Source organism: Capronia coronata (assembly GCF_000585585.1).
Source record: "Capronia coronata CBS 617.96 chromosome Unknown acBCG-supercont1.7, whole genome shotgun sequence".
Taxonomy (NCBI): Eukaryota; Fungi; Ascomycota; class Eurotiomycetes; order Chaetothyriales; family Herpotrichiellaceae; genus Capronia; species Capronia coronata.
In genome coordinates this window covers 1,685,976-1,695,175 of record NW_006912899.1, presented here as the reverse complement: position 1 = coordinate 1,695,175, position 9,200 = coordinate 1,685,976, and the positions used below count along the sequence as shown (strand labels likewise).

The 9,200-nt window shown below is 54.3% G+C and overlaps 3 protein-coding genes across 3 annotated transcripts; 1 reads left to right on the top strand and 2 right to left on the bottom strand.

The window, feature by feature from the left end:
- A1O1_08176 (uncharacterized protein) lies at nt 1–1,422 on the bottom strand (the record flags this gene model as incomplete). Its single annotated transcript, XM_007729038.1, has 1 exon — nt 1–1,422. The coding sequence occupies one exon, from the start codon at nt 1,420–1,422 to the stop codon at nt 1–3; it is 1,422 nt and encodes a 473-aa protein (XP_007727228.1).
- A 1,052-nt stretch (nt 1,423–2,474) lies between these two features.
- On the top strand, nt 2,475–3,572 carry A1O1_08175 (uncharacterized protein; the record flags this gene model as incomplete). Its single annotated transcript, XM_007729037.1, has 1 exon — nt 2,475–3,572. The coding sequence occupies one exon, from the start codon at nt 2,475–2,477 to the stop codon at nt 3,570–3,572; it is 1,098 nt and encodes a 365-aa protein (XP_007727227.1).
- Nucleotides 3,573–5,958: 2,386 nt separating this feature from the next.
- A1O1_08174 (uncharacterized protein) lies at nt 5,959–7,934 on the bottom strand (the record flags this gene model as incomplete). Its single annotated transcript, XM_007729036.1, has 2 exons — nt 5,959–7,102; nt 7,159–7,934. The coding sequence occupies 2 exons, from the start codon at nt 7,932–7,934 to the stop codon at nt 5,959–5,961; spliced, it is 1,920 nt and encodes a 639-aa protein (XP_007727226.1).
- Nucleotides 7,935–9,200: the final 1,266 nt, after the last annotated feature.

The following is a 9,200-nucleotide window of genomic DNA, read 5'->3' as shown; positions in this document are numbered from 1 at the left end:
TCAAGCCAACAAGACCACGCTGGTGGACTTGCACAGCTCGGCAGGAAAATAGCAGAATGGGCCGACTGGGCCGTTTGTGTCATGGTCACACTGAGACCACAGGCCATACACCCCTCCAGATCTAATGCCACCTGGTTGAATGCCTTCCAGTTGCCACTGGTCCTCTCCGCCGTAGGAGATGATGAAGCGCCATCGTACCTCTCTCCCTCCGGGCACCAGGCACGCACAGCCGCGAATCCCAACAGCCGGCCGATGAACGCCCACGTGGGCTCGGGACAGACCCGAAAAGAAGAGCATGGGCAAGTCTGTACAGACGGGAAGAGATGTGTGCAACCGCGGGTCGCCGGATAGCGTGTCATCTAGCTTCAGTTCGAGCTTCATGAGGTCGCCACAAGCCTCGGGCTCATCATCCAGTCTGGGCCGGGCGTCGCCGTGCCATGTATTGTAGGCGAACAGGTCGGCGAAATCAAGGAAGGAGTACGTCCCCAACCAGTGGCCCGTGACCCGGGCCCAATCTGTCGGCGTGGTTGGGTCGATCAAAGAGCGGTGGGGGATGGAGAAGCTCAAGCCCTGAGGCATGGCGATGTGGCCATCCACACACATTTCAAAACTGCGCGAGATGACGCTGCACACCCCTTCGAGCAGAGACCAGTCGACATGGCCGCTACCATCCCTTTTGAAAGGACCGTAGTCGTTATCTGGCCCGACCCGGTGCCAGTCATAGACCTTGCGGCGAGCTGCACCACGGGCCTTGTGGGTGATGCGCTCACGCACGGTGAGGCCGTAGAGAACATGCAGTCTGGAAGCCGACTCTGGCCTGTGTTTCTCGTGTTCGTCGAAACTCATCGATCGTGTGACCGGATACCTGGGAGAGTTCCATGGATTCCCATCCGAGCCGGAGTATTTGATGCATTGAGGCGTCCCTGTGTCGTGGATGAGGTTCTCCAGTCCATCTCGATACCGATCGAGGTCTGAAAGGATTTGTAGATTGAGCGACAGATACCGGTCGTCCTCCAAGGGCACTTTACCGTTGGCGAGCTCCCGCGCGGTAGGAGCAAATTTGGCCGTGTCGAGCATGCTGAGAACTGCGTTCAGATGCTTTTCCAGATGGTCGTGCTCGTCAGCAACTCGCCATTTCGACCGGATTACCTGCAATGCCCGCAATCTTCCCACCAGCTCCCAGTGCCAATCCCATTCCACTGGCGTCCCATTGGGGGCGCGCGAGGTTCCTGGCATCAAGGACCAAGCATCATTGGGATCGTCGAAGACGTGCGAGAAGGCAGACTTCCACAAGATCTGGTTGCGCGGGCCAATGAAGTCGTGAGCGTGTTTGCAGGTTTGCCCAAAGCGGACAATGGTTGCCGGATGGAGGTACGATAGGATATGACCAAGAATCTCTTGCGGTAGATCGAGAATATCCATGGCTGGACCTGGGCGTGCCTGGGTCTGGAGTGCCTGTTAATGTAGATGAGATAGATACCTTAGTATAGGCAGACCTGTGAAATGTAGAAGGCTATCTGAAGACGTCCACAGGAAAGCTAAATCTCCACAGGAATGAACGTGGAGATGGCGACCGCGACACTAAGGGCGTGAGGCAAGCGAAGACCATGGGCGTCGTCGAGGATGAAGCGTATCGTACGTTGAAGGCGGCGACATGACGCCGACACATACCACAGCAGTAGAAGAGAGTACAGAGCGTCGCTTGAACTGCCCGAGATTTCCCTCCTGCTTCCCCGCCCCCGCCTAAGGAGCCTTGGCCTGGTTAGCCTTAGCCCCCAAGTCCCCTAGGCCCCAGGTGGACGCTACAGGGCTAAGGAGCCTACTTTGAGCCTTTGGACGGAGCCGGTGGCAAGCCGCGGGTGAGAGTTTCAGTTCTCCAGGAGAATGAACCACAGGTATCTTGCGTCAGGTGGGCGAGGGGTTTTGGTGCTGCCACATCGATGCCCGACTCTCAGACTCTCAGTTTCCATTCCAGCCATCATGCAATGCCAGAGCAAGAACGGACGACAAAGAGAAACCAAAGGCCAGAACAAGAACGAGCTGATGGCGTACCACAGGTTCCCATTGCGAAGTGATCAATAATAGTGGCCCCCAACTTGCAATTGCAGCCATCGCAGCCACTTCTAAGCCCTAGCCCTCGATCTCACCACTCACCACTCACCACTCACCACTCACCACTCACCACTCCCTTACAGTGAACAGACAGCACTTCTCTCGCCGGCTTCCAGGCATCGATCCTTTCCATAATGTAGCCGCCACCTCATCAACAACCGCTAGCACAGCCTCACACGTGTCGTGTCGCATTCCCTTCCTCCCTCTGAGCCATGCCTCATTCCTGCACGAATGTCAAGAGACAGCGCCGGTACCGAAGCATTTCCTGATCTCCTTTATATCTCCCTTCGATCTCACCGCCCATATAAATCTAAATCCGGTGCCCTCCGGTAGCCAGCAGACATCTGGAGGAGCCTGCAATCATGCCGCTCAAAGACCTGCTCAGGAAGAAGGAGAAGTTGGACAAGGCCACACCGCTGTCACAGACATTACCACAAGCCAGCGAGTTCACCTTTGTACGCACAGACACCCACACCGAAGAACACATCGAACCTCCTGCGTTTGGAGACGAGCAAGAAGTCCCCCTTCCCGAACCGAGGACCCCTTCTGTGACAAGACGGTCATTCGGACGCTTCCGCAAAAGTGTCAGTCCATCCGCCTCAGACTCGTCTCCCGAGAAGGAAAGGAAGGAACATAAAAGACTGTCCCAGCGTCTGCACCTGAAGAGAGACCGGTCGACCAGTGCCAGCTCGGTCAACCTACCGCCAAACCTTCCAAACCTTGACGATACATACATCGAGCCTGGAGATCGTCAGGAGAAAGAGGCGAAATGGGAGGAACGTGCTACCATATTAGCTAGCCAAATTCCTGTCGTGCCCTCACGACCAGACCCAGGAGACTTGCAGAACCCAGGCCTGGGGCCGGCAACGTCATCCCCAGCACGTCCACGCAGCATCAATGACCCGGTCAGCGACTCCAACATACAGACAGCGATTCAGCTCCACGAATCGGGCAACCTCGAAGAAGCCACCGAAATGTTTGGCACCCTTGCGGACGCCGGCAACGTCTTATCTCAGGTTCTATACGGCCTGTCTCTTCGACATGGCTGGGGATGTCAACCAGATCCCGCTCGAGCGGTCACCTATTTGTCTGCGGCGGCAGCCAATTCCGCCACCATCGAGTCAGATGCCCTGAAAGCTGGAATGAAGAAGGGGGGACCGGCGAAGGGAGAGCTTGTGCTGGCCATCTTTGAACTGGCAAACTGCTTCAGGCACGGCTGGGGTGTTCCCGTCGACAAAGTTGCGGCGCGGCAATATTACGAGACTGCAGCCAACCTGGGAGACACCGACGCCATGAACGAAGCTGCTTGGTGCTATCTGGAAGGATTTGGGGGCAAAAAGGACAAAGTAAGTCAGAACTTTTATTTCAATCCTGCTGGATGCTGGGGGCAGCCACATGTACCCTGGAAGTTGACGACCACAATGAAACCCAACATTGAGACTGCCGTCACACGTGATTGACTGCGCCAGCGGGCCAGCTGAGCCGCATTGATACACTACGTCTGTCGATCGAGGGGTCGCACAGCCTGAGCGTCTCCTCTAAATCGGGACTGTCTTCATCGACGCCGTCTGTGTGGGATTGACACCATTTCGAGCTGCGGCGGCCCCCAAATACGCAAAATACCCAATACAGCGTGCTCTCAATCGCTGCATCACTTTGGGCAGCAATGCAGAAACCACCTCCCCAGTCAGCGACCGTTTCCAGGACCTGTTGACCTTGTCCCTTGCATTAGTTCTGACTGTGGCTGCTTTGGCGAATCAAGTCTTCTGTTCGTCTCGGAGAAACATAACATGACACTGACGCATGTCGGGCTCTAGTTTAAAGCAGCACAACTTCTCAGATTGGCGGAGCAGAATGGTGCGAAGACGCTGGGGAACAGTTGGTGAGTGCCTGAATCGTGGTTTCTTGCTCTTGTTTCGTCGCCTGTCGATCCGTTCTCACAGCACGGCCCTATACCAACGACACAATCCATGTATTCCGACCATTTCCCATCAAAGCGGTCGAAATTCTAGCGTTGCTTCTGAATTCTTGGGCCAAGATTGTTCTGATTGGCGGTGAGACTCCGAGAGTCTTTTCTGCGACCGTTGTTCCAACCCGGCCCACCGCCACGGACCTGTTTCTCGTGGCCACACATACCTCTCCCTATTTTCCGGGCTTGGTTTGTTGGATCCACTACATGCAATCAGGTGGCTGGGTCATTTCCCTGTCCAATGTTCATTAGACGAGGCCATCAAGGCCAATGTCTCATCACAATATGCAGCGCAGGACGATGTTTTCGAGACTGTCTGCTGACGTATGTTCTTCTGGTAATGATTAGGATCTGGAAAGAGAAGTATGATCCACCTACATGAAACACGCTGCTGGCCGAACGCAAACCCTTGCAAACTATCCACGGACACTTTCCTCGGTTCAGCGTGAGGGGACAGATTCAATGCCGTGGGTGAGAGCAAGTGTCCGACAGCAAGGCGTCACGAGATCTTGATGAACAGTTCCGGCGGGCTCGATATTCCCTCTGGCCATTTTTAGGTCCAGCCCTTGTCGCCTTCGAGTCATCTGCCCTGTTTTCCATCACCAAAGAAGAAATATATCAGGGTAGCAAAAGGCAACAACAGGCGGTGAGCGAGCGTCGTCGGACACTGGAAAGTCCGTTCTTGATTCAGCTCATATTATTGAGCCGAGAATTGCGAACAGTTACTACAGAAGCATCCCTGGGCTCTCTTGCCGAACATGCTGTGGACATATTCAGTCACAGTGTCGACGTCGCCAAGTCTGTGTCTTGTGCCACTCACTGATGCGATGCGATGCGGTGCGGTCTGGCATGACATGGCGTATCCCGTCCGTGCCTTGTGGCCCGTGGCTGATGGCGTCCCGTGCCGTCGTGCCGTCGTGCCATCCCCATCTCCATCCATGGCGTGTATCTTATCTCGACGACCTCTTTTTGGGGTATTCAATATTGGATTTCTGCTGCCGGTATCATTTGAGGGTAGGAAGGAGAACGAGCCATAAGGGCTTGATCTACCTTACGCGGCCGGTCGAGCCGATCGTCAATTATTTATTCGAGCTTTACTGGGCTAGATCCGCCTTTCCATTGGTTTGAAATCGTGGTTCTGGGTTCGATATTCATACCCATTTCTTATCCTAAGTATCACAACGACTGATAATTGTGAGGACTATCCAAGTCTGGCTTTCCCTCATCCAAGAAAATAATCATAAAGGTCGTTAGGTGTCTGCAATCATTTGCGCGAGCTCATGCATGCCCCTTTCAGGCATGGTTTCTGTAGACAGGAATCTAGTTGCCATCAAAATCTGTAGTCGTCGTCGACATCATGTGTCATCATAGTCATCATCATCAACATTGTCCAGCTTCACTTTCAGTTCTTCCCTCATATCCTACCACTGAATCCCAAACCTGAAACACTTCCTGCCGGGATTTCCGATCTGGTGGCACCTCCAAGAGCTTTCATCTCCTGTCTCCCTGCACAGAGTCTTACTGTCCCATGAAAGGGTTCGTAAAAAGGTCATAAACGTTGTCATTATGTCATCAATCCATATCGAGAGTTCACGACTGAAAATCCAGAAGCCGGAACATAAAAGTAAAGAAATTGTGCCCTGAAGCTGATCATCTTTCGCTAGTGGTCCCTTGAAGAATCAAAATTTCAAAACATCCCGCACTGAGAATTGAAATCCATTTCGTTAGTTGTAAAGGAGTGTGCAGCGAGAGTGTGCTCGGAGGTCGAATCAACATCATCGAGGTGGAAAAGAGGTCGGGATCCACGGTCACCGCCATCGAAAATACCATCGGAACGGTCGAGGCCCGAGAGAAAATGTCACGCGTGCCCGACTTCTCTACTCCACTCGAGCAATCATCTCTCGGAAATCTCGAAGCACCTTCTCTGGTACTCGATCAAGCAAGACACTCCTCTCCCACGCTTTGCTTCCCATCCCGCCAAGTTTCTCAATGCCATCCTTTTCAGCCTGCATTTGAGCGTACAACTGCTGCAGGCGAGTAGGCTTTACTTCATGAACTTGGTCTTCGTCGCTGTCAAAGGCGCCGTCGGCGTTCGCAACATGGTTGTAGGAAGCTGCGGAAAGGGAGAAGACGGCAGCCATCTGCTGTTGCCGTGATGGGGTGGTGAGGTCTGCATGAAGGGTTCCAAGGGGATTGCCAGAGACTGGGGTGGTCATGGGCGAGAGATCGGATCCGGCTGCAGTTGAAGGATAACTGTTCAGTCCTGAAGAAGGTGCAGGGCGAGAAGGCAGGACTTCATGTGCTGACTCAGGCCCTGACGAAAGTACAGCGTTAAGGACGTTACCGGCCTCGGCACGGTAGTCATCGGACAAAGCAGGCATGTGAGATGTCACAACGGCGGCAGGCGGCGCGGTGACAGGTCCCTCCGAGCCAGCTTGGGAGACGATAAAAGCGCCAGCCAGCAAGCACATATAGAAAGTGTTCCAGCTGAAGCCGGCATCGACCTGAATATCGTGGGATTTGGCAGCTGTGGAAGCTGCAGACACCTGGATCGACGAAGTAGGAGGCCGCGGCGTTGCTTGTCTCTGCAAGTGGGCTGGCTCCTCCATCTTCAGGTCATCGCTGTTGATGAGGCTGAATCCATCATCCCAGTTGTCCTCAAGGTCAAGGGTCTTGAAATTGGCGAAGTCGTTGGAGAATGTGTCTGGACCACCGGCTGAGTAGGGATGCGTATTCTGTCGCTCCAGATCCCTGATGGTCTCTTTCAAGACATTGTTCATGCGTCGCAGTTCAGCTGTCTCGAGGGTTTTGGTGCGGATGGCCTCGTCTCGGTCGTACTGCAGCTGATGAATAAGCTGGTCACATTGTTGCCGTTGTTGAAGCCATTGCTCTCTTTCTTGTTGAAATGTTTCTTCAAGCTGGGCAATTGTTTCCTCCAATTCAGCCTTCTGACCTGCAAAAAGCCTCTTCTCTTGCTCCAGCCTTTCGGTGTGAGTTTTCTTGCGCTGGCGGGAGTCGAGTCTAAAGCGGGTACGCAATTAGCTTCTGCGAAGAAAGGAGTGTCACGGGTTACTTACGCAGCCTGACGGTTTCGCAACAGCCGCTTCTGCTGTTTGAGTTCCTTCTTTTCCTCCTCATTCGCGCATTGCATAATAAGGGCATCGATATTGGCCAGATTCCTGTCCTTGGGGATCTCGAACTTTGCATTCTTCTTCCTGATCCCATCGGATCTCTGCACCAGCGAGGGTGATGCGGGCCGGAACCGGGAATGCCTCAGAAGATGTCCGGCTTCAGCTGCTTCGGACGAGGTGGTCGATGCCCACCCGCCCTGACTTGACTGGGGTGACATGGATATTGCCGAAGCAGGGTCCTGTTGGTGATAGCTGGAGAAATTTGCCGAGCCCGCATTGTATTGGGACTGTTGACCGAAGGGTTCTTGTACCGCTCCGAAGAACGGTGTTGGTGTATTGTTCTCGGAACGCGTAGAGACGGCCCAGGGTTGTGCTTGGACATAATCCGGACCGCAGCTTGCAGAGCTGCCTTGGCCGAAATACTGGCCATGAGGGCTAGACAGTGGAATAGAGGTCTGGGAAAAGTGACGGGTCGGAGGCATAACACTAAGAGGCCGTTCCTGCCACACATGCGGCGGGACGTACTCATCCTCCATCTTGGTCATTGAAGGACGTCGACTGTCAGAGGAATCGGCCGCTGCCAGGTCGGCGGGGGTGGAGGAGTCCAGCACTCTGTCGTCAAGGACCGAGGAGTCGTCTTCAGTGAGAGCCGGCTTGACGTCGTCGGGCCACTGAGGATGGCCGTACAGATAGTAGGGCTGCTGCGAGTAATGCATCGCCATGGGCGGAAGGAATATCGAAACGGCACTTGTTTGTTGTGCGCGCCGGGCGGGAGATGGATAAATGGCGGTGAGAGAAGGTGGGGAAGGACGCCGGAGGTGGATCTTTCACCAAGAAATGGCAGAACACTCTAGGTGCGTGTGCAGAAGATGGCAGGATAAACAATCATGGTGAATTGAGTTATAAAAACAAAGACCAGGAAGAGACTTGTTCAAAATAGATGTAGATGGGTCTGAGTCCGTCGAGAGGGAAGGAGCAGGATGAAGCTGTTTTAGTATGTAATGTGGAAAGGCTAGGCGTTGGGCTCGATACAATACCGTACCGGCCCAGAGTGGAGGCCGAGAACCAGAGAACAGAGACAAGGAGCCTGAGGGACGACCCAAGGTCGTAAAGGCCCCCGTTTCCTAGTCGGTGGACGAGTGGTAGAAGGACCCAGCGGAAGGAAGAGGAGGAGGCCGGTCAGGGAGGGAGTTTGCGGCCGATCAGGTGGAGAGACGCCGAGAGTAAGAGGCTGGTCGAGGTGGAAGAGCAGCAGAGGACGAAGCAGCGGGAGGATGAAGACGTCCTCAATCGTTCAAGACCCAGGGTCAGTAGCAAGTGAGGGTCAGAGCCATGAACCAGAGCGAATGCCAATCCGCCAACCCACAGCCCACAGCCCACAGCCATAGGTCGAGTGCCCGCAGAAGGCAGAGAATCAAGAATCGGACGCCGAGGGGAAGGGCAGAAAAGCAGCAACAGATGGATTTGGAGGCGTAGGAGTGGCTGTTGGCTGTTGGCGGCGGGAATGTGAGAGGGGAGAAAGAGACTCGGAGGGACAAACGACAGATTCAGGCTTCTTTCGGGTGCGCTGACGGTTGGCGGGCAAGACGACAGACCGCGTGGGATTGGATGCATTGCGATGGTATTTCTCTTAGAAATAGGATAGAGACAGTCAGTCAGTAACTGGGTCACGTCCTCAGTCTCACCATTCTTCCCTTTCGTCGGCTCAATCTGCGTCTCATCCTTATTCGTACTTCTTTTTGGGCAGCAGAATCGGCTACCTAGTAGGGATCCCAAGGTGTCAGTTGGTGTCAGTGGTGTCAGTCGGTGGAGGCCGTTCATGTCAGTCGAGTGGGCGCAGGCGCAGGCGCAGGCATGGCATTTGGCGGCCTGCATCAGAGTTTGCTTGCTCAACGCATCCAGAGTGGCTGCGCTGCTCTTCTCCCGGCGGTCACCCTTTGTGCGACCACCTTTTAGTTGCATTAAACCTCGATTGTATCTGCAGTCAC